Source organism: Nestor notabilis, unplaced genomic scaffold (assembly GCF_000696875.1).
Source record: "Nestor notabilis isolate BGI_N333 unplaced genomic scaffold, ASM69687v1 scaffold10178, whole genome shotgun sequence".
In the NCBI taxonomy this organism is placed as follows: domain Eukaryota; kingdom Metazoa; phylum Chordata; class Aves; order Psittaciformes; family Psittacidae; genus Nestor; species Nestor notabilis.
In genome coordinates, this window is record NW_009939696.1 from 19,175 (window position 1) to 44,132 (window position 24,958).

Consider the following 24,958-nt stretch of genomic DNA (forward strand, 5'->3'; position numbering starts at 1 on the left):
TTGTAGAGTTCAGATTTAGGGAAGGAAGTGAGAATTACTTTATTAAAAATATGATGAGTAATTTGTGCTTTTACCATTATTCTGAAGTATCCTATGACACAGTTTGCAAAAAATAAATTAAATTGTCACCTTAAGTAAAACTGCAATAAGATGTGATTTTCAAGGTTAATGCAACTGAAATTTGATGTCTTTTTTTTACCTTTTAAGAATTTCCTACTAGTTTCTGCGTAGTTACTTTTAAGGTGTTTTGTTAGTTTCTTGTGCAGTGTTTCCCTCAGGAGGGAGCTTACTGCCCCTGCAAAATAGCTTTTACCAGTTACAGTAACAAGCTAAAATAAAAAAGATCAATATTTCATTTTAGAAGGGTGTTTCAGAAAATTGGTTTAGAACTTCATTTTGACCGTTCATTTAATTTCCTCTTTTTAATTCTTCTGTAATATTAGAATAGCCACATATTCTTCAACTTGTATTAAAATTGGTGGTGTTTAAGCCAGTAGCTGTCTTGGTTTGCAGCTCTGATATATGCAACACTTAAATTTAAATTTCCGAATATGTAGTTTGAGGACAAAAAACCCCACTGCATATTACAATTTTCTTGTTTTGTGTTCTAGGTTGTGTTAAAGATCATTAAACATTACCAAGAAGAAGGCCAGGGGAATGAAGTGGTCCAAGGAGTGCTGCTGGGTCTTGTGGTGGATGACAGACTTGAAATCACAAATTGCTTCCCTTTCCCTCAGCATACAGAAGATGATGCAGACTTTGATGAAGGTAATGGAAGTCTTGAAAAACTTTAAAAATATATAAGATCCACATGTGCAAAAAATGATTTCTTTTTTCCACAGTGACCAGAACTTTGTATGTGATCAGTGGTGTTTTTTTTTTTGGTTGACTTGAGGTATCAATGGGTTGCTCGCAATGCCGTACTGAGTATCCAGCTGAAAGCTTGTCTGTATGAGGAAAGTTTGTAGAGATAAATACTGTATTATATGGACACACTTACTTTTGATTAAGTCTGTCCACACAGGAAGTTATATTAGTCTCCAGTCTATAATTCATACAGACTTTAAAGCTTTTTATCAAAATGTCTGGGTGTATGTGTGTGTATACATACATACACATATGTACATGGGCGGGTATATAGATTGCCTCTCTGGATTTATTTGTGTTAAGTACTCATTGGAAGTCTGGAGAGTAGAGCTTTGTAAGTTTAATAGGCTCTGGTTAACTTGAAATCTGGGTGATCTTTTTGCTTCTCCAAGCAAGCTAGAAGTAGCATCAGTGGTTTCTGTCTGTCTTGGTGTTTCCTTGCTGGTCCTAGTGATGTTTTGTTAGTGCCAGTAAGTCAGTATAATTGGATTGACACAGAATGATATAAAATTTATAAAGTAAACTTGAAAGGCTTTCAATTCTAATCTTCGTAATGTAGATATATGTGTGTCTTAATGATGCTAGTAGAAACGTTTCTTTGTTAGGGCTTGAAGAGAGACAGTTTAACTTCAAGAGTAACTGAAGAGGCAGTATAGTGAAAATAGTTGTGGTTGGAAGCTTGGTTCTATCTAATTTTGATAATTCAGTTTGAGCAAGATTACTTAATCTTTAAGTATAAACTGCCTTTTCTTGCTTATAATGAGATTAGATATTATTAAATTAATATCTTATTACAAAAGAATCATGGACCCTGCCTTTTAAAAGAGAGATCATTTTAAGAATTCCTTGCAACTTGGTAAGGTTTCTGAGCTGTTTATTGCTTCTGTTGTGGGATTATACAATTTGCTATAGGGGAAAAAAAAAGCAAACCTCCAAGGAATCTGAATTGTTCAACATTAATACGGTGCTTGAGTCAGAACTATATTTTGTTAAAGCCTAAAAGATGTCGTAAAGATTCATTCTTTTCTGGAGCTCTTCAAAGGATTGGAGTAATCTAAATTTTTAACTGGAGCTCATGCTTTACTTCTTGCTGTAGAAAATGGCTGAATTATCTCCATGTAGCTGATAGGCAAGCAAGGAGTGAAATAAATTTCTTAATTTCAGAGATGGATTCATCTCACTGTATGGTGACTACCATGCTGAAGCTGTAAGCCTGTGATCTGATATGCAAGGTTCAACTGCTCCTGCTTGGAAGAAACTTCATTCCAAGAAAGAGACTCTTGTTACCAGTCTTTCTTCTCTTTTTAGCAAGTAGGCAGTAATCTTATCATTGGTAATGTGCAAAAGGCAATGCTTGTGGAGCTTCTCTCACCTGTATGCCTTGCTAGAGGCATGCATCAGCATCACTGCGATAGGTTCACTTTCCACTCTGGCTAGAGTTTGCTCTTCTTTCTGTGCCTTCATCTTCCTCAGTCGCTACTGTAAGGGCCACAGAGAGGTTCTTTCTGTATTTTTCTCAGTGAAATACAATTAAATAGACTGAACCATTCAGGGAATGCACAGCGTTCATGTCCCTTCTGCTTTCTCTTCACTTGTGGCCTGTTCAGCCCTTTGACCTGTGTGACAGAGGCTAGGGAAGATGAAAACCCAAATAAAATGGCTTTTGAAGTTACCAGCTTGAGCATTAGATACCTTTCTAGGCTGTGTATAGGGTTGTTTTCTGTCTTGCCAATGTGAAAAACAATAATGTTTTATAAATGCTTCTTGTTTGTTTTCCCTGGAGCCACATTTCCCTATGCAAGCATCCTACCAGATTTTCAAAAGATTTTTTTTTTCTTCTAGATACAGGTGTTCCAGTAGACAAATCTGTTGTTACATGCTAGAACTTTTAAATTCAGGATGGTAAAAACCAAACCAAGCAAGGCACCTTCCTCCCTGCAAGATTTGTATGTTGTATCAGTATCGTAACTGGCTTTATATATTTGCACAAATTCAGTCCCGGAGATGCGGAAGGAAAGTATAAGGATGTTGACACTTCAGTGCCTCTGTTACCCAGAATGATGCTTAATGTTGTTGTCATTGGTCAGAAGAACATTGTATTGGCATTTCTTTGTCCCCCCGCCTTGTCAAAAATTCTGGAATACGAACAATGCAATTGAGATTCCAAGTTTCTGAGCCTGCAGAAAGCATTTTGTAGCAGACTTTGGTCATAGTTGAAATTATGTTAATGCAGGGACTGTTGTATTGGCTGAGGGGCCACACTACCCCAGCTGCCCTTCTCCTGAGGGGAGGAAACAGAGAGCAACTGTAGTGTGGGTGTCTCGTGGCAAACTTCTCTTCTGCTGCACTGAGAATTGAATGGATAGACCCCCAAAAAGCATTTCTTCTATGTCATTTTGGAGGAACCCTAGGAGCAGGTCACCTGAAAATACTCATTTGCCTTGTGGTCTTGAGGTGACCATTGTTAAGAGAATTGAACTTACGTTCCGGAGAGTGTTATTTGAGCAAGCAAACTGTTGGATAATTGGCAAGACACATTTAAGTTAATGCTTTCGTTTTTCAAACTGAGCAAATCTAATACAAAACACATTTTTGAGAGTGCTAAGAAAATATCCTTAATTTGAACTTGAACTAGGTATGCATGACATTTAAGAATCAGTTTGATAAACATGCATTTCTAACTTGTTAGCAACAACCATTCCTTCAGATATGCTTAGATATAATTCTTTTAGGGTGCCATTTTGTCTCTTGCTGCTAATGCCTGAGGTAATACTAAGTTTTGACTACTTGCTGCAGCGGAATTCCTTCAGAAATTAAATTTTTGATTAAAGAAACCCCCCAAACGTACCCAGACTTGTTCCTTTAAGGCATGAACATTTTTTAGTGTAGTTTGAATCGGCCTATTTCTAGAAACTATGGAAAACATGAGAGGGTTTTTTTAAGCTTCAGGTAATTCTCATTACAAATCTGGGAGGATCGTCTACCATTTATGTGAATCCACAGGTGGTTTTCATCTTACAAAGTTCCTCCTGCAGTGTTGTCTTCCTACGATCCTTTTTACAAAGTGCCATTTTTTGGTAAGATTTTCCTGTCAGGGAAGTCTTAAACACTTTGGCTGGCCTGTTGCAGCACAGGATTTTTGGAGGGGGTGGGAGGGTTCAACCCGGCTTTCTGCATTAGAAATCTCTAGGTGAAGTTTGGTTGATGAAGTGTGAGCTAATGGAGGAAAATTGCAGAACAGGGGTATGTTGTTGAGTCTTCAGCAAAAGATGCTTCAGCACAAATGTTTTGGGGCTGCACTCTGGCCTTTGGTCAGGCATTTATTTTTCACATAACTGTGTTTCCTTTTTACTAGTGCACTTAAATCTTCATAGGTATTGAATTTATTTCTCAAAACATGGGTATTTAATTTTAAGGAGATACTTTCAAATATCTACACATAGAGCCCCTGTTCCCGTGCCCCTCCCTCCTATCCTCCAGCTGATGGATTCAACTCTCGTTTAGGGAAGGTTGGATTTCTGCTGTAAGGATTTTTGGCATAAGGCATTTCTGTGAAATGATGCAGTACCCCAGCTTGTGGTTCTAGGGGTAGTTTTCTGAGAATTTCTTTCACTTTGGGGTACTTCTAAGCTTTTTCTGAGTGTAGTTTTGCTTTCTTTCAGTTGACATTTACAAAAAAACTATAATTCATGAGGTTTATTTTCTGTCTAAGAAATAACTGTATTATTCTTGAGTATAAATTTTGTCTCCAAGTGACAGGTTAAGTTCAATCCTTTGCACTTCATTGTTTTTATCTTCAGTGCTGTTCACTGAGTAGCTCTTCTCCCTACTTAAAGGAAATTTATATTCCTTTCATGGAAAGCAACTGTTAAAAATGTAATATACATCTTGTAATTCATTATAGATCTTGTGAGACGTTATTTTGATAAAGTATTTCGAAACAGATTTTGTATCAAGCTGATATGTTTTAGAACCTTGCTTAGAAAGCTGAGATAATAAGTGCTGTGGTAATTATGCCAATAGAAACTTTGAGACAGTTGTATAATTATACATCAAAATAAGTTCTGGAAGGTTGTAACTTTTTCTTCTTTTATAACTATGCGGAGTTTTCATTAGATTCCCTCTAAAATGATACAGATGAAAAGATGAGGCCACTTTCTACATACCTCCCCCAGCCCCCAACATGATTTTTACTTTCTTACCTGAGAAGATTAATTTTTCAGTTTCAGGTAAGAAGTATCTAGATGATTAAAGACTCTAATATCTGCATTTTTCTGTGCTGTAGGTTGTATTTAGTTGTATCATAGTCATAACATCTAGAAGTAACATAGTGCAATGTTTCCACAAAACCACCATTTGCTTTAGTCTCATATGAATGCGGTTGCATATGGAGAAACATGTCACAGCTCCTATATAATACTTTTCCAGGGTTTTCATCAGCCAGGGGTTGCAGCAGTTCATACTGCTGAGCCTTACCTCAAGTGACTGTTGATACGTGGCCTTTGCAGAAGCAGAAGGCTTCAGGTAGCTAAGGATAGCTTAGAATAGTTAATGTAAAGCTGTGAACTGAATGTGTGCTTTTGAACTGCTGCTTACTCCAGTGAGTGTTGGCTGTGTTGGGGCCTCTTCTGCTTATTGGAGGACTTGCTCTTGAGAATGCGTTTCTCGAAGTGAAGCCAGTGGTCTGCAACACCAGTTTGGCATTATAGGGGCTTCAAGACCTAAGTGGCATGAGTTCTTAACCTTTTCAGCATGCTGTGTCTCAGTGCAGAGGTGTGGTGGTGTTTGGTGGACCGTTTTGGCTTTTTAAAAAGCAGCTTCAGAAAATAGGCTACTGTCTTGTAGAGTCGTAGTTGTGCTTTTATGAAGTTAATGGTGTAGCTCCACAAACAGCCTTGTGAGTACAACTGGAGAGGTAGTATGAACCTGTAAGTTGCTTGAAACCCCTATTTGGTCAAACCAGGATGTCTGAGACAGTACGTACATACCTGTAGGGACCAAATGGACTCTGTGAAGGTTGATTTCTTTTGCTAGTGTTGCTGTAGAAGTCCTGATGTCATTAGATCACAACCCCCTAGCTCTTTTGATTCATCTTCTTTCTGGAAAGGCTTCTGTCAAGGCTAAATTTTGTCAGTTTTTCTTGGGAAAACAACTTATTCCCAGTTATTCTCATTTTAAATCTGCTATTATTATAACTCAAAGTTTTATCATTGTAGGCATATCTTTTATTACTCTCATATTGTTTCAGGATAGAACTTGAGCATGCTGTAACTGTGTTATGGATAGGCAGACACAATTTTGGCTGATAAATTCTTTTGCTGTTTTTTTTTTTTGTTTAGGTTTATTCTCTTTTAGGTATCCCAGTTGGCAAAAATGGAGAAGGTCATAGATATTGTCTTTTATTGTAAGAAAATGGAATGTTGATGAATTGCAGAAATGCAGTTATATGAAATGAAAGTTTTATTTCACTAAGGACAGGAGCAGATGATCCACAAGCTCCTAAGTCACAGCCTTGGTTCTGGCTCCAGATCCATTGATCTGAATTCTTCAAATGTATTTTTCCTAAGTTCCTATTAGTAATTTAGGAAAAAAGTCATACTATGTAAATGTTGACTTATCAATTGCTAAGTGCTGGCAAAAGGCCATCAGGTTCATGTATGCATTTTTGAGTTTCACTTTGTGGTACGTGTAAAAATGATACTGAATTCCAAGTTGGATTTTTTTTTTGTCTTTATTACTTGTGTGTAGGGACTTAATGAAATAATCTGTAGACTTGGAAAGGATTAATTTATATAAGGAATTCAGGTGGTTGTGGCAGAAGGTGGATGGTCAGTTGTTAAACACTCAGAACTGTCTCATCTAGTCTTCTATGTTTTAGGTTTGGGGTTTTTTTGCGAGTTGCCAGAACTGATACAGGAATATACTGATTGGCAGAGAGGCTGGTTTTTATGTGTGCTTAATTGTCATGTTACAAGATGTATCATATAACCAAGGTTCTTTAATAAAGCCGCTAATCACATATTTGTGATTTACCTGTCACTAGTGAGAGTTTTGAATTGTTTCTTAAAGGGAAGCTAATATTAACAGTGTTTGCATAATTGTAATGGTTCAGTGGAGTAGCAGTCATGCAGCATGATGTTGTGTGTAAGTTTTGAAACTGTGCAGACTTATCTCTGCTGAGTTTTTTTTGTCTTTATTGGGCAAAGAAGAAGAAATTCAGATAAAAGGCTGATTTTCAGGGCAGTCTAAAGTGCCCTGTATGTGCAGATACTTGAACTCGTCTGTGTCACATACAGAAATGTACTCCAAAGTATGTTATTGTAATTAAAAGTCCTAAGAAAAAGTGGTTTTAATTACCTTGAATATGACGGAGAAAGGTGAGTACGTGTGTGTATCCTCATCTCCATTTTAAAGCTCTTGGATCAGCCTATGGACTGGTAGCAGGCGGTCTCGAAGGAGCCCCCGTTAGAGGGCACTCGTACCCAGCACACCAGCTCCGGCTGGCTGCTGCTGAGCCAGGAGACCTGGGGCTTGCAGGCAGGAGAGGGATAAAAATTGCTTTCATCTGATAAGGTTCATATAATCTTTTATACAAGTGAATTCCGAAAATATGTTACAAAATGCATTGAATTAAATACAGCTCTACTGACTCAATGCTTTTTCATTTCTTGAATCAGCCTAGATGTGCTGTGTGTTCTAAGGAACTATATAGTTCGGTAGAATTGGACTCAGGCTTATGTGTGTGTATGTATCCTAAAAGCAGAACAGGAGCTTTCTTGTTTTGCAGGTTCTGTTCTTCATGTCCCTATTCTACGATGTGTAACTAAGAAAGAGGAGATAGTGCTTGTGGTGGAACTTTTTGAGGTTACGTGGGTTTGTACTGCTGGACTGTGCAGGCTTTACAAAGATGTATATAAACCATTCCTTTTCTGATAGTATTGCACGAAACGCCTGAAATGCTGTGCTTATTGCATTTCTGGATTTTCAAGTTGATTTTTTTACTATAGAGGCAATGCTTTAAAATGGTAGGTAAATTCTTTCATTCAACGTCTAATTTTGAATGAAAAAGAGAAATAATTTTTCTCTTTAAAGCACCAGGCATATTAAAGTTTTATTTAAATTCAGTTCCATTAAAATTTTGCTGCAAAAGAAGTCAGTGTTTTTTTGCTTTTAAATGCAAAAAATCTACTCTGTATTATCTTTTTATTATTTTGTTTTTTTAAGGAAAATATATTTTCATGGCATTTTTCCTTGAGTAATTTTAAGCATAAAAACCTTATGGCTGCCTAGATTCTGATAAATCCGGTCATAGGTTGTTTGATTATTATTTTTTTAACAATCCATGATTGCAGTGGATATTATTCATGTATCTAATAACTTCCACACTGAAGTTTACTGAAAATTATACTTAAGAATAATTGTTTAGTAATTCTAAAAATGAAGTTAGAGAAGCATCTATTTTTGATGGTAGGTAGTTTGCTGTATGTAACTGTCTTCTAGCGGCATTGGAATGAGCTGGAAGATTGTATCCAGCTCAGTTTTGCATTTAACTATTTCACCATTTGCAAGTTTTGCAGTTGAAATTGGGAGGTTTTTACTTCATAGTTTGTGTTCTACCTTAGTTGTATTCCTTATTTGTAATCATGATATATGATCATTTAGTTTGCTACATGAGTATTTCATATAGTTTTGTAACACTTGTAGGAACTCATTAATTTTTATGTAATCAGCAATATGAAAGCCCAATTTATTTTACCTGCAATTTAGGTAAAATATTACAAATGAGCTATTCTGAATTTGATTTTTCTTGCTAATATAATGAGCTCAACTTTGACTGAAGACATAAAAGTGCACAGAAGAGGAAAACCAATTAAGTAATAAAGTATATTCAGATGTTTAATATTTGTTTTTTGATTTCAGGCATCAGTCTGAATTTTATGCCTATAGTACAGTTTGTGATAGTGATTTGAAAACATTAAGCCTTTTGCTTACTGTTTCCTAGGGGGGAGAAAATGTTCAGGTCATTTACCCTGAGTACTCAAAAGTTTTAAAAATAATTTTTGATGAGTTACAAAGAATCTGGAGGTTATTTGGGTTTTACAAATTCGTTTAACATACAATTTTCTCCGTTTTGGGAATGTGCAAGAACTCTGACATATGAAAATATTTTGTATTCCCCCACACTTTAAATCACACAGATGCAAATGACCGTGTGTTTTTATTTTATCATCAACTTGTGGAAATATAATGGTAAACGCTGTCTAATGTGCTAGTTCCTATTAAAAGCAGAGACTCCCAAGTAATTCTTTTAGCTGTTCTACTACAGATTAGTTTATGAAACGGTATTGCTGTGAACATATGACAAAGATGAAACCTGCTGGCTTCCCCCCTCCCTCCCCATGTGTAATGTATCTTTAAATAAGCATTTCAGTTTTACCATACTGCAATTCAGGAAAAAGTCTGGATATAACTGTTTGTACATTAAGGAAACAGTTTTTTCAGGCAGTTGCTATTACGTCTAATAGACATCCTGGTAGATCCTGTATTCATCTTATCCAACTGAGGTAGGTGCTGCCTGGGTGCCTAAAAGTTAGAAAAGTAGTAGCTTTACGCTACTTTGGAGAAAGTAAACCTTCATCCAGAAGGAAGCCCAGACCACATAAAGACGGTGCTGTCAACTCTGCTATATTTTCATCTTTGGTTGTGATTCTTCAGTCTCAGGCAACATGCTACAGGAGTAGACATTTACATTGGGCTGCTTCGGTCGCTCTCACTGTGCTTTTTGTGTGTCTCGTTTTGGCCTGTAGCATGTCCTTTCTTAAGAGACTAATTGCTTGTGGTCCCTCTGTTCCCCTGTAGCTTTGGCCAGTTATTTTGTCTTTATGCTTGTTTGTTCATTTGATAAGACTTCTCCCAGTGTGACTGCATCAAGAGGAAGAGAGTGTTCTTTAAACACCTTCTTATTACCTCTTTTCCATTCCCCCTCTTTTGTTTTTTGCTAATGCAGGTATGTAGCCATTCCTTCCCTGAAGAATGCTGCAATTAACTTGAGGGAGCTGAAGAAAAGCATGGCAAAATGAACAAATACCACGTGCCAGTGTTTTTTTTCTGAAAGCCAAAATGAAGGAAGTGCCTATAGTGCTATTGAACAACAATTCAAATCAATACATCTGGGTGAAAAATTATATACAAACTGATTGACATGAGTAGTAGTAGTAGTAAATGTAGAAAAATATTTTTGGTTCTTGTTTCTCACTCCATAATGTTAGTCTCTCAACTGTATAATCTGGAAAAATTATGGACCATTATTCTCTTCTAGAAGAAAATGCTACACGCTAGAGCTGTAGAACACAATAAACCCACGTTGCACCTTTTTTGTTTATAGCATTTATTTTCTTGATTGAAAGACAGATGTGTTATTGGCCCAAGGTTCAGTACTGGATATTGAATTGAATACTTGAGAAACAGACTTGGAATCCATTTTGCTAACAGGAAACTGACTGCAGCAGTGGAGTAGAAGGGATAAGAAATTGATTCACAAAGGTTACTAAGCATAAAGGATTTTCTAGAGAAATACTAGTCTTTGATAGAAAAGAGAAAAATCCTTAGTGGAGTTTAAGCTTCTCTCTATATTTCAGCATTATTTATGATGAATATATGTTGTTAACTCCAGTGGTGTGGTCAAAAATAGATGGAGAAACTGAGAAAGCTCAAATTGAGCAGATCTTGCATTTCGCTGTAGTCTGGTAAGCCAGTGTATAGAACCTTAACAGAGGCAAAATGGAAGGAAATAAAAGCTTTTTTAAAGCTCTACTGAAGATGAGCAGGGTATGTGCATAGCTGTGCATGTCATAGTGCAGAGTAGCTTCAATTTATGAAACTCCTTATCAACTGTATCTACAAATGTATTTATTGCAGGTAAGGTGGTTCTCAGTCATATAACTTCAAGACATTTGCTGTATTTTGGTTTGTGGTGTGTTGGTTGAGAAGCTGCTGTAGTTTGCAATTGTCTTTTGTTTCACTGCTTGCTGAATACACAGTTTGATTTCCGTTATTGGATTACATGCTTCAGTTCAGTGTAAATTCATGCAGTAGAAAATACCCATTAAAATAGATTGTTTACTTTTCAGTAAAATACTTGCATGTTTTTTGTAGGTTTAGTGTGATAAATCCTTGATGCACTTATTTATAGCCAACACGAACATGCAGCATCATGGAGTCAATAATAGAAATGGAAAGATTTCTTAAAACTGGTTTAGAAAACAAGATAGGCGTGTTCTTTGTGCGATATATTTAGGTCATAAGGGACATCTGCTAAGGATAATTTTTTAACACTTGCTAACAATCCTAATATAATATGGTCTATTCATCAGTCATATTGTTCCTGACTTGGCTTGTGTGGATTTTAGTGATTCCCGATGTGCATTCAGACTCTCTTAATTGCTAGTTTCTTGCTGTTCTATCTTATTGTTTTGTAGGACAATGCATAAGCGGGCACAGAATAATCAAAATGGTTTCCCTGGCCATATTAGGCACCTAACAGGGATATATTTGCTCTGCAATGTGTGCATGTTTTTGCAAGTGGAAGTCTCGTAGAAACAAAATAAATCTTAACAGGGAAGCAATTCAACAAGGCTTGAACATGCTATTCAGTATGTGTCTGTGAATATATATATTAAAAATATATATTTATACTTACATGTGTGTGTATATATGTATTTAATATACAAAAACGGAATCCGTATGATGTATGTTGGAGCTCTTATAGTGTGCATTTATGCAGCAGAGAAATCAGAGGGGTGAGTTAGGGAGGCACTACAGGGAGTGAACATCAGGATTTCGGAGTTCTCGGGAAACTGTTGAATTGTGCCGCTTTTGTGCCTTTGGTTGAGAAAGGAAAGAAAGCTGGTTCAGAGATATTTGCAGGATAACTGAGATCTAATCTTTCATGTTCACATGAAGTCAGAATTTCACTTAGCTGTGAGGCGTTTGACTCCCAAAGAGGTGCATGTAATGTTCCTTGAACTAGCATATGCGAGGCAGATAGCAACAAAGATGGGCGCTGCTAGACTTTGTTGTTTGAGGGGAGGGAGGCTATGGTGGGTGTTAGGTGTTGGTATTAGTGAAACATGAAAACTGACCTGCTGAAGTCTGGCAAAATTACTGAAAAGGGTATTTGCATTTTGACTTCCACATGTAAATGGAAATAGTTTTGGTGTTTCCCCTCCTCCCCCCCCATGTTGGTTTCTTCTTCTTTTTTAATTTTTAACAGTTTTTACTGCTCCGTACTGCATTCTGATCTACTGATAGCTTAGTAACTGTTTAATGCTTTAGGGTAATCATTCTAATCATTAAGTGTTTTAGTGCACTTATGCAACTCTAATTTGTTTGTGATAGTGGTAGAAAAAAAGAAAGTAGAAAGAGTAGCTTTGTTTCAGGTTGGGAAAAGCTTACTTTAAGTCTTACTCCAGGTGCTGAATCTTGTTTAAACCTAAGTCTTACCCTTTTGATGAATTTTCGGAGGAAACAAAAGGACTTTATTTCCTAGATTTGTTACTCTTACGTTCACTCAGTTGTCTTAGCCAAGCACAACAGATGATCTTTAAAATCCCGCATAGCTGCAAAACATGAACGTAGGGATTTTCTTTTCCTCCAATTCTTTAAGTGATTTTTAGTTCTTCTCCAACAACGCGTGTTTAGGAAAACTGGCTTGGGCTATTAAAGCATTACTAATGATTGGGAATAAATCAGCTTGTGGCTGTTAAGTCAGTTGTTGAGTACAGTTGAAAGACCATAGTCTACACAAATGTTGATTTCATTCAGAGTTTAACTGTGTAGCTGTATAGCTTAATTGAAGTATTTTATTGGACTTGATCGTTGTTCTCCACATTAAACAGTTGAAAATCTGATTCATCTATACACTGTTGATTAAAACAGTTTGGCAAAAGCTTTATGTAAAGTGCTTTACTTAAAGCGTACTTTATGAAACATACAGTTTAAGCACAGAGCTGCTGATTTTCTGTGGCTGCAGCCTGGGAGGAAGGAATGAGGAAAGATCGTTTGAAAAGGGAATTGAAGACGCTGTTGTAAGGATGCAGTTTGGACACTGGGTGCCACTCCTGGTACACAGTGAGGCTTGAAAGCCTTTCTCACGCAGTGGAACAACAAGCACTCTTAAAAATGGAGGTCTTTGTTACTTGGGAAATTCTGAAGGTCTTCGTCCCCTGAGCCTAGTGTTTATTCTAGTTGAAAACACATTCTTGAGTCTTACAAGGAGTAACTAATGCTACAAGGGCAGGATTTTTTTTTTAATCCTATTATTTCATTATATTATGAGGATGATTTTCTAGTCTTCGTGTGTTGCTCTCTGGTTATGTAGCTCCCATCATGTACATGAAGGACAAAGTTGTAGCACCAATTGCTCAGGAACTGGACCAAACATGGCAATTCTCAGAAATAGAAAGAATAATTGCAAAACAAAACAGGAATGAAATGTCTCCCTGGAAGTATCTTTTTTTTTTTTTCTTTTTCATATGCTTGGATCTTGTTACAATAGTACAGTGTCAGAATCATTGGGTGGTGCGTTAACTGATGGAAGGTTAGAGGAAAGGACAGTTGAGGACTGGTTTGGGATCAATCAAGTTACAGAAACTGGAATTGGAAACATAGCGATAATTTCCAGTGGGCACCAAGCGCTGAAGATAAGAGGAATGCTGAGGAGATGGGGTGGGGAGTGGGCATAAGAAATGTTTAGATGTAAACTGGAACAAGGTTAGTGTTCCCATCCTGAAAGCTGTGTGGGCCTCAAACTAGGAAGCGCAACCTGATTTATGCATTACTCTGCTCATGCCCAGAGGCGTCAGCTGGCTCTGGTTGTCCTAAACATTGTACAAACACATACTTGCTCAAACAGTTTAGACACAGCACAGGAGTTTGGGTGTCCAGGTCTTAATGGATTTCAGTGGAATATTGGCATCTCTACCTGCCTAATTTTGAAACTTAAATTACAGTTACAACTGAAAGGCAAATGGGGGTTTGGAAGGCTAAATGTCATAGCATTTTAAAAATCTAAACCTGATTCCCATGAAAAATTGTATCCACTTTTTTGTTTGAAAAGGAAATGAAATAGTGAATATTGAATAGGTCAGAAATGAAAATGCGCTTGGAGGGGAGGGAAAGCAAGACACTGCTTGAAATAATAGGTGGCAGGGCGTGGGATGAGCGAGTTCCTTGCAAAACTTGACTTTGATGCAGTGGCGTAGAGTTAAAAGCAACAAGTCCCCGTGTCCTCAAATGTAGAAATTTGAGCTGTTGGTTTTACTTTTGAAAATGACATTTGCAAACGGGTTACTGTTATTCACAGCGCTCTGTTCCGTGATGCTTGACTGAATCTTCCAAGCTATTTTTCTTATGATGATGTTTCAAGCAAAAACTTAGTTGATGTATTTGGATGCATAAAGCACAAAGTTAAAATGAAGAACAAATGGCAAATAATAATTTTATTATTTTATTTTTCTGCTTGCTGTCAGAGCTTATCCTCCTTTTAAATGTAAAGACTTCCAAAAGCAGTTAAAAATATTAACTGTGGTTTTAATTGAAACTTGCAGCTTAAGTGTCTTAAAGTTGCCATTAATAAATAATTAATTTTTTTTACTTTCCAGGACAAACACGTTGGCCCACAGAAAACTATGGCAAACATGAGTCATTTGGTATCTCTTTTGTAATTAACTAAGCTTTATGTAGACAGTGAATAATACAAAGCCACACTGGTTTCTGTGGTTTTGCCAAGTGTGGCAAAAAGCCTGGCTCTTAAAATAGTATTTTTTAACTTTTTTTTTTCCTTTTGAAATTAGACCTTCTTATCGAAATGTACCAGATACATAAGCAGAGCCAGAAATGAAAGAACTGGCAACAAACCTTCTTTTGTTGACACCTGGAAATCTATTAAATGGGTCACTTGAAATAATGAATATGACATGTGATAAGCTGGAGCCACCTGGGTTTTATTAGGCTACTTGATGCTTTGATCACAACTTTATTTAAAGAGGTGTCTGTTTATAGTGGCAGTGCATCACTGTGATTTAGATTTTAATCTGACACAGTACGAAGAGGGATTGCAAAAACCAAGACAGTACTCAAATCAGAAATCAGTATGGGAGAGATGCTCATTCAGTGTGTCAGTGTTGGAACAAAAGCACCTGTTAAACAAGACCTGTAATCTGAAAGAGCAGTAGATGGTTTTCAGCAGATATGGAGCACATCTGCATCACGCCATGGAGACCAGTGGCAACAACTCAGGTGTGCTGGAAGCAGGCAGAGCAGTTCACATGGAGCAGTGCGCTGCCATCTCAGGTGGAGGGATCAGGATGGACATCATTAAGGACGTGTGTATGTTGGCATGCTGCAGCCGTGTCCCTTAGGAGCTTGTGTCAGGAGTAAACACGGCTGTAGGTCATGTGCACTGCACTGTGAAACATCCGGATTTGGTCCAGCTTCAGGCTCCCAGTGCTGCTCTCTGTATGATGCAGATGCGCTCCTTATGGTTTTCCTTTGTTTTCCCTTCACACATTTAAGTGGCACTTTAACATGAAAGAAGGAACACTTAGGTCCATCCTCTGATCCTGCTCATTCTTGCTGATAAATTAATAAAATCTAATCCATCTTAACTTGAATATGCTTTGCTCTTAATAAAATTTTGGTGTGGTTTTGCAGTCATGAAGTAAAATGATCACTATATACAAAATGCCTAGGTTGTAACTGCCCGAGGCTTTGCTGATTGGCAGAGCTAAGAGAGCTGCTTGTTTCATGGCATCTGTGTATTTGGTTTGGTCATGGATAATTCAGTGTATTATTTATCCTGTAACAATACTACTTCTCTTGCCTACTTACCTGCCACTGAGAATTCCCCCATCCCATGCTTTTTTTTCTTTTTTTCAGTGTATAACTGAGTAGCAGCTAATGTTTAATAAGGGTGGTTGTAGTTCTTAATTGGGATTTTCTTTGTTTTGGTCATGTCTGGGGTTTTTTGGAGTCGTCGGGCTGAATGGACATTTGATTAAGTCTCCATTAAGAAAAAGGTTTCTGCAAAAGAAGAAGAAAATATTTTTTCCTGTGTCCCATCTGGCTACAAGAAGCAGCAGTTTATCAGGGTCAGTCCTGAGGAGGAACACAGTGAGGGTAGTGGTGCACTATGGCAGATTGAGGGGAAGTCTGGGGATGTCTCAAAGGACACAGTAGCTAAACGCTTGCTACAAACAGTACATAATGGGAGGAAGTGGCTATCAAATGACTTTTAGCTCTGTTGCTATGATTTTGATATCCTATTTACCCTGAATTTGAAAGAGACTTTTAAATTATTGAAATGTATGCATTTCAACATCTGTAATTCGATCAACTTGTTTGGTAATATTTTCCATATCCCTCCTTTATACATAGAAGTCGTTGTTTGTGTAGGGGTCGATGTGAAGGTGGTTTGATTTCACTGGAAATATTTAGGGTTATGAAATGGAAAACTGAAGTTTGCAAATGGAAATGTAAATGGAGTTTGCATTTCAACATCTCAAATATTGTAGTTCAAGTATCTCAGAGTAGAAGAAATAATGGTTTACTTACTATTTACCAACTTGGTTGTATGTGTTGCAGTTTTTTCTCTTTGACATAGGAAGGTAGTTGATATGAACATGTTAGACACAGTGTAATGTCCAAGTGTCTTTGACATTGTAAAATGAAACAGGTCATCTGGGGAGGATTTTTGGGGTGGAAATGAGGGAAATAGGGCAAATCTTCCCCACTTCTAAGCGTTTGATTAGTAATTTTTTTCTGTTTCCAGGTTACGTATGAAACTTAAAGCTTCCTTATATGTTATCATTTGTGTGAGCAGTTATTCCAGAAAGATCTGTAGCCGAGCCTTCATTTATACAGGCATGAAGTGGAAAGTGCCATAGAAAGGGGGATAGTTCTGGGACTGCTCGTGGTTATGTGGTCCTAGCCCTTGTATTTAAGAGACTTCCACGTGTCTTTCACAGTGAGTCTGTTTCTGTCTGGATCAGTTCTCAAACATGGTACTGAGCTTAATGGTAAAAAAGATATTGGCCAAAAAAAGCAAATGGTAGCAGTCATTTTTGTATGCAAGTGTCAAAGTATAACATTAATGTACACTCCCAGTCCCCATTAACTCTTTCTTAAAGTTAGCTAAAATAGTGACACAACTTCCATCATACTCTATTTCTTTCTGCCAAATATGTGTGTTTAAGTACAGAAACTAGTTGAGCAAATGATTTGTTTATTGTAAAGTTGGGTAAAAATAGTGGTAGTTACTTTTAACAACAGATTTTTGTATAAGCTGTTGGTAGGAAATGGGCTGCTAAATTCTGGGCCTTCAGTTCAGGTAGACTTTCTTGTTTTCATTTCCTCGTCAGGTCTTGCAGATCTTTGGCTCTGGTAAAGGCCCATCCCCATTTTCTTGAAAATTACAGGAAACTGTTACGGGAATAGAGTAATAGAGGTTCCACTCTTGTGAAAGATCACTGTCGTGTCTTGATAAAAACAGGAGCACCATTCTGGGTTTATCAAGAAATGGCTGAAAGTGTTGAGAGAATTGTAGATGAGGCTGAATAACTAAAGTTTTCACTAAATTAATTTATTAATACTAAGTGACTTTTGTCTATAAATCCATTTAAACTCTTAGACGTTAACAAAACCCCCCATTTTGTTATGTAGGAATAGAATTAATGCATCATGACATGAACAAAATAATTGATCAGGTGTTTTTAAACACTTCAGCAGCCTTGTAATTTAAATAGTGTTAAACATTTAGAAGTGCCATTGGTATTTTTCTTCCCAGGATACTTTTCTTCTCCAGTCAGGACCTCAGTAAATGTATGTGTGTGCTTCTTTTTGTCTCCGTATAGCAGAAAGGTGTGTAGTGCACTGCACATCTATAAAACGCTATTGCTGTTGGCTCTGTGAAAAGGGAAAAATGCTCAAAAGAGACTTGGAAGAAAAGAGTGGAAAGGGACCTTGGTTTTGGGCCTGGGGAGCTGCAAAGTGCTTCTGAGCTGCTGGAAGGAAAAAAAAAGGCTTTGTTTATACTAGTAAATCATAACTAGAAGCTATAGTGAATGCATAACTAAAGTGTATTTAGCCAGTGTTGTATAACTTTGATCATCATTATGGTTTGTTTTGCATTTCCTTTGCAGTGTCCCACCAGGCTGTCTTTGAATTGGCTTTGTTGTCATCATGTCATCCACACGTGCAGACTCCAAAACTGCTGTTCTTCCGTCCTATCTGGAACCTTGCAAATGCTGTATTTTCTTTAACTTTCTGAAGTGTTTTGCTTTTTCTTCCATCTTTTTGTATGGAATATTGCTTTATGGTAAATTAATTTTTACTGTCACCTCTTTTTCTAAAGTCTTTCCCATCTCCCACCAGATTATAGCATTAGGGTAACAGTTGATTTACGACTATTTTCATCTCTCTCCTTGATCTTTCTCTTTCCTTCCCCCAGCTTGTCCTGTTAACATAGAGCAGATCTGCCCTTGCTCGCTCCACTGCTCTTTTCCCCCTGTACTTCCTGCTCTGAAACCTTTTCTCTACTTGATCTTCTGACCTGCAGACCAGGCTGATAAAAGCACTATCTCTTTGCTGCGCCATTCTTTTTGCTGCCTTTGCTGGAGCCACATGACTGGTGAATCTTGCCTGTGATTTTTCCAGTGTTCATGTTACTGCCTGCTCCAAAGTTAAGATTGTTTTACTAGTTTAGAAGGAAGTCTTTGTTTAATATATTATTTAAATAGCATTATGATGAGTCAAGTGTTAACATTTTGACTGGTTATAGAACCAATGCACATTTTGAAAAGAATGCTATTAAAAGTTAAATTTACAAAGATGGCCAGTGGTCCTTTTGCTCCTTGTATGCTACAGCTCTTTATGCAAGTTAGATGGTATGTGGCAACATGTGTTACATGCAGCTGACAGGAGTTCCATGGATCTCAAAGTACTGCAGCCAAAACCTCGCTGTCTGTATGCAGCTCGCAGGCTGTGTATTTGGGCAGTCTACCTGAAGCTGCAGATGTCTTGAACCAAATTCCCTGTTTTATGCAGGAAAGTGTAGGTAGCTGAACCACAAAAGTGTACTGTGTCTAAGATGTCTGCTCTGGGGAACCTAGCCAACATATGTAGCAGGGAGTTCTGATGGTTGTAAAGCTGCCAACACTAGGTGGAAGGTGGGATAAGAGAATGATTTGTACCTAGAGTGTGAGATTAATACCCTGCACTTGCATAGCACCTTTCATTTGAGGATCTTGGCACACTTTATGATCAGTTAATTGCCTCATAACCTCTCTGTGAGGTAAACTGTCACTAGTTTACAGTTAAGGAAACTGATGCATAGAAGAACTTCAGTGAATTCTTTGGGATGCCTGGGTAGTTGTGGGAGAAACGTGTGAAGTTTCTAGTGCTAATTTTGGGATGTCTAACATCACAGCAGTTGATTTCCCTAAACAAAAGGCAGTAAGTGATTCTCGCTCTTTCTTGCTCCTCCAGCTCCACAGTTGTTTGGATTCCTTTCCTGTGTTTTTCCCCTGTGGTCCTTTGAACTGTGGTCTTACAGGTGGTAGCTGTAGGGAACTGTTGGAAAGGGAAATGAAGTGCTCTTTTACTTGTGAGTTACAAGCACTGCAACTTGTCTGTCTTGGTTAGATGCTGAAGAGCAGAGTTTTACCATGAAAAGTCTTGACTTTCTTTCCACTCTTCTCAACATAGAGCTGTCTTGAATCTTCTCCCTCTGTTCCCTGTTGTTCTTGTCCTTTAGAGAAATCATAAACTGTTAATCCTGTGGTGCCTGAGGTACCATCCTCCTTCGATAAATTCCTGGTGACATTCTAGCCATGCTGGGTGAGCCAGACACTACTAACTAGTAATGTTCATGTTAAGGCATGGCTTCGTCTCTGTTAGAACATACAAGCATTAAATAAAATTGCATTTCTGTTTTAGTGTATGAACGTGCCTCTCTGTGTCCCAAGGAAAACTTTCATAGTTTATTCCTAATTGTCCTTTTTTCGTGTTAGGAATAAAATAATCAGAGCTATCTTTTTAATTGTTTTAACCATGTCTGTATAAAAGTCTTGCTTGTCTATACTGGTTATAAACACGGGAGTAAGTAGAACTAAATACGTGCCAGGAGAGGATACATTGGGTATTCGGTTGAAGAAGGTGTTAGAATATGAAAGTTAAATTTATCTTTCAGGAAAACTGTACTACAGGCTGCATACTTCATGGTAGTATATATAAGAAGTTACCTCTAGAAAGGTGACTGGGAGTACTAAATAATTCTAAAGATTGAAAAGTTCTTCAGGATTTTTTTGGAACGGTGACAATTTCAAATTCTGATTCGAAGCACACAAGGATAAAAATGGACACTGCATATACCTCACCCCCCCACATTTAATGAAACGTGATTTCCTTGTTACATGTACTGGCTCTTGTTAGTAGTGACTTCCTTCTGGTTTTAAGACACTGGACAGTGAGAGGTGGTGAAAGAAAGCTGGTATGAGCCATGTGCTCAATAAGCAAAACACATTTTTTGACCTTGGCTTTGGAGAAGAAAAAGAAAAAAGTAAACAGGATTTTCCTTTAAGATTCTGCAGACTTGACAAGACTGATAATTGGTTTTAATCTTTCATTTCAGCTGCTGTTGCCTCATGAGATAAAGTATTTTCTCTTCTTCTTAAAAGGCAATAATGCATCTCATGCTGCAAGGCAAAATCGTAAGGTCAAGTATTCAAGATAGACAAAAATTTTGTTACTTACATATTTTTTTTTATCCCAAACCTACTGTTTAATTCTTCAACTTTTCTGATCTGCATCTCATTTAGCAAAGCTATACAGTACTTCTTCCTTAAAATATGAACAGCTAAAGCTGAACATCATTTGACTAGTTTCTTAGAGAGCGATCTTTTGAAACAGATGGACAAAGCTTGTCTTTGTTACAAGAGATAATTTTAGAAACTTTTTAGATGGCACACGGATGACTGTTGTGATGGGAGAAAGGTAATGGATCGTTTCCAGGGAGAAAACTTTAAGTTCAGAAAACAAGCTGAGTGTTTTTGAGCTAGATGCATCTGCTGATTCTGTTTTTAAAGATGATGCTTTTACTTCTGTCGTGTATTGCACACGTGTAACGTTAACCAGCTCTCTCTAGCTTATCATCCTAACTCCAAGAAAGTTAATTAGAGTCACACGAGATATGTTACAAATTTCAGAGGTTCATACTGGTAAGTGTTCAAACTTGCATGATGATAGCTGAGCAGAATGAATCCCTTGTCTGTAAGGATACCTGGAAACCTGACCATGGCTGTTTTCTCCTAGTGTTTAATGGTACTTGGTCTGCATTTGGGATGTGGTTAAAGAGCAGACATTACCGGAGTACCTATTGCTGTGGCCTCAGTAAAACTATGGTTGTCTTGAAGAAAAACAAACACCTTTGGTTGTTTTTCTCTTCTGAGTATGGTATAGTGGAGGTTTTCTAATTTACATCCCCCTCTTGTGTGGGGTTTCTCTCCCTCTTGACCTGAATGCATTTTTCATTTTGGAAATGTTACTGATGCATCACCCATTTTCAGTGCTCAGTTAATTTGTCACACAGAAGATAACTGACTCTGCTGGCCATAAAATTTGTTTTATTGCCAATACATTTAAACACTTCTGATTAACTTTTACTGAGGTCATTTTATTAAATTTGTTGCCTGTGAGTATCATGCTGAGGTAAAGAGTGCTACTTCAGATGCCACAAATTTTATTAAATTGTTATCTGAGAGCGTGGTGCTTCTTTGTTCCTGGCCTGGACATCAAGTTGATTTGGAATCTGGCAGAAGAACATGTTGTTTCCTTCTTTTAAACTGGTATCATGCTAAGTAGAAGGGCCTCCCAAATGCTCTACACAGTTATTTTTAAAAGATGCAGAAAAGCCCAGAAATACGAAGAGACTTCTTTTAAAAAAATTGGATGGCTCATTTGAAGGACAGATTTATTTGCTTTGCCTCTTTTACAGAAGGGTTCACAAAATAATAATGCCCAAGAAAACGTACCTCTTTGCAGGTGGTTTTATTGTCTTTATAGAAACTAATCCAGCTGACCTATTCGAAACATACTTGCTGTTTCCCTTCACAGTGGGCTGGAAATGAAGTTTTTAGTGTTTAATGATTCAGCCCTGGAGGAGATGTCTTTCCTTTTTTTACTGAACTGGCTACTTTTAGTGCAAGTTAATTAGATTTTACTCTTAAGACAGTAGTAATCTCACCTGCAGCTCAACATTGATTTGAAGATTACATTTTATTAATTCATACTTTAAAAATAAATACATTTTCATTATTTAAGAAACACTGCTGTGAGAAGTAGATGTTCTTATTTTTATTGATAATAAGTATTTTCTATATAATGTAGTAGTTATAATGAAGTTATATGATTCCATATCATGAAGACTTTATGTGGGAATTAATTGATATTATAGCAGTCAAATAATATTACAAATCCATTCTGCTGAGGAATAGAGATGTGCCAAACAGTTACATACTGGGACTTGGTCAGGCCAAGTAGGTTATTAATTTAAGTAGTAAATGAGCTACTAGGTAACGTTTACCTACAATTTATACTGGAAAAAAGAATGTCTTTAATAGGCTTTCAGGTAAAATTTTAGACAGATTAGCCCTTGTCCCTAGCAGTAACTAAAAAGGCAAAGAAGCGCTGGCAAAACATACCAAAGAGTAATGCTTAAAAGAAGCGCAGAAGATGATAGTTTCTACTTTTATGTTTGCAAGATGATAATTTACTACTTTTGTATTTACTCAGTGGGAGCTGCATAAGTAAACAGGCAAAGCTTAAGCAGCAAGGACAACGGAAAGAAATACTGGCATTAGATTGACTAAGAGAGACATCACAGCAGTAAGAAGTGTAGAGAGAGAGAGAGACTGAGTAAGAAGAGGAGAATTTATACATGAAGAAATAATGTATTTACTGTGGTGTGAGTTATAATTTGATGTTACAGGGAGTGAAATGGTGGTGAGAAGTAGAAGTAGCAGGGTAAAGTATTGGTCCTTCTTTCTGAGCATAGTCTCTCTTTTCATAAAGATAAGGCTAAAATGGGTGAGTTTATTTCCTACATTGTAAAAATGGAAGGATTCGATTCAGCGCATAAAAACAGCATTTGAGAAATATGATGAACTGTGTGCTAAGTGGTTATTTTACCTCCAGGAGAGACCTGAAGATCTGCAAGTTTTTGACACTGAGGGAAATGTGTAATTCTTTAAAATAACTCCTGCTGCTAACCTAAGTAAAGAGAGTAATTTCGCGTGGAAGCCTAATGTGTTCCTTTAGTTGTGCCAGGAATACAGATACGGTGTTTCATGTAGGCTTTTCTGTGGCACCCAGTAACACAACTGCTGAACATCTGACAGCAATGAGTGTATTTCACCATAAATTGGTAATAATCTGTGCTTTGGATGAGAAGAGGATGGTAATCTTTAGCCGTGTGTCACCTCATCTGATTTTCAGTTCTTCAGTTACATAAACACTACAAAATCAAGATGTGGGCATCTGTTCTAGAACATATAGTGATTTCTTTTTGTAACAGTAATTTCTATTTTCAGTTTGGCTTTTGTTAAAAAAAAAAATTATTTTTTTTTATTTCTCCTCTGACTTTCATGCACTGATCCTCTCACTTCATATTAAACCATGTCTTTGCTTTTCTAAAAATGAAGAAATAGCTCTAAAACATCTCATTTCTTGAGCATTTAATAGTTGTTCTTCATAAGAAGAGCTAAAGCGTATCAGCCCCTTCCCTTTTTTTCAGAGGAATGTGCTTTATTTGCCTTTTAAAAATCATTGAAAATACTTTAGCATTGTGTGCTCCATCGTGGTAGACAGTATGTCATGATAAAAACATGTAAGGTACAGGTTACAAGAACTTGTTGTACTGTATAGGTGTTATGGAAGGTGATCTATCTACATACTAGGAAAGATGTTTGCTTCTACTCAACAAAACCAGATTATTTTCTTAAGCAAGAGAGCTGTTTATACAAAATATTGTCACTTGAGGATACATACAAAGTTAATGACTAGATGAATCTGTTTGAGGTGCCATCAGATGGTGGTATGTGTTTTTGGCACACCATACTTATTCGTATTCTGATGTTTGGGCCAGATTTTATTTTAAACATAATTTATCTGAAAACTGGGCATGTATATAGTATTCCTTCTTCCCCTGACAGAAACACACTATTAAAGAATTGCCTAAGATGTTTAACTGTGTCATTGTGAAACTAACTGCTGAACAAGACCTGAACAGATACCAGAGTCACGGTACTGAAGCTTGCTCTGCCTGCTGGGTTTTGTAGGACTATTTTTAATGCACAAGTAAGAAGAAAATAAATTACAGCACATTACTATAGCTGGATGGCCTTCATGGAAGTTGAAAAAGAAAGAAAAACAGTTGACTTTCTAATAGATTGTATAACCGGTTATTGAAAAAAGGATCCTTCACAGCTATTAGAAGACAGTGGACAATATTATAAGCAGCTAGAGGAAAATGGGTTGTAAGTCATTCCAAAATAAATAGTTTGTGGTTCTTACTGTGATACTGAAGGGGAGGAAGAAGTAAAATTTGTAGGAATATTTTAATGTGTTGTTTTTGTAAGTGTAATTAATTAATGACTCCGAAGTTTTTTTTCCATGTAATTTGTATAAATCAATTATGACGGGGGGGGGGGGGGGGAACGGACCAAACCAAACCAAACCCAACAGATTTTCAGTTATTTTAAATAAAGTTCCACAAAAGATGACGAACAAACGCTGGTGGCTGCACTGTTCCTCACAGTGGGCAGATGGAAGCAGGATTTTTCAGCATTTCATTAGAATAAGACAACTACCCAGTTCCGAAAATTTTAAGTCTCAGGTAACTGAGAGAAAGGACTCTGGCAAATTGTGTTGACCCTGATCTGGTCACACTCATCACTTAACACTGTGGATGGAAGGAATCCTATTTCTTAGACTCTTTTTTTTGACTTTCTTAAATTACATGTAAGTATCATGTAGTTCT

At 37.1% G+C, this 24,958-nt stretch overlaps 1 protein-coding gene across 1 annotated transcript in view; it reads left to right on the forward strand.

Moving 5' to 3' along the window:
* Positions 1–611: 611 nt before the first annotated feature.
* EIF3H (eukaryotic translation initiation factor 3, subunit H) overlaps positions 612–24,958 on the forward strand; it is a gene marked incomplete at its 5' end in the record, with an annotated part of 65,288 nt that continues 40,941 nt past the window's right edge. The window contains one exon of the mRNA XM_010019999.1: positions 612–768. Within this exon, the coding sequence (XP_010018301.1) occupies positions 612–768 (157 nt within the window). The remainder of the gene's footprint in view (positions 769–24,958) is intronic.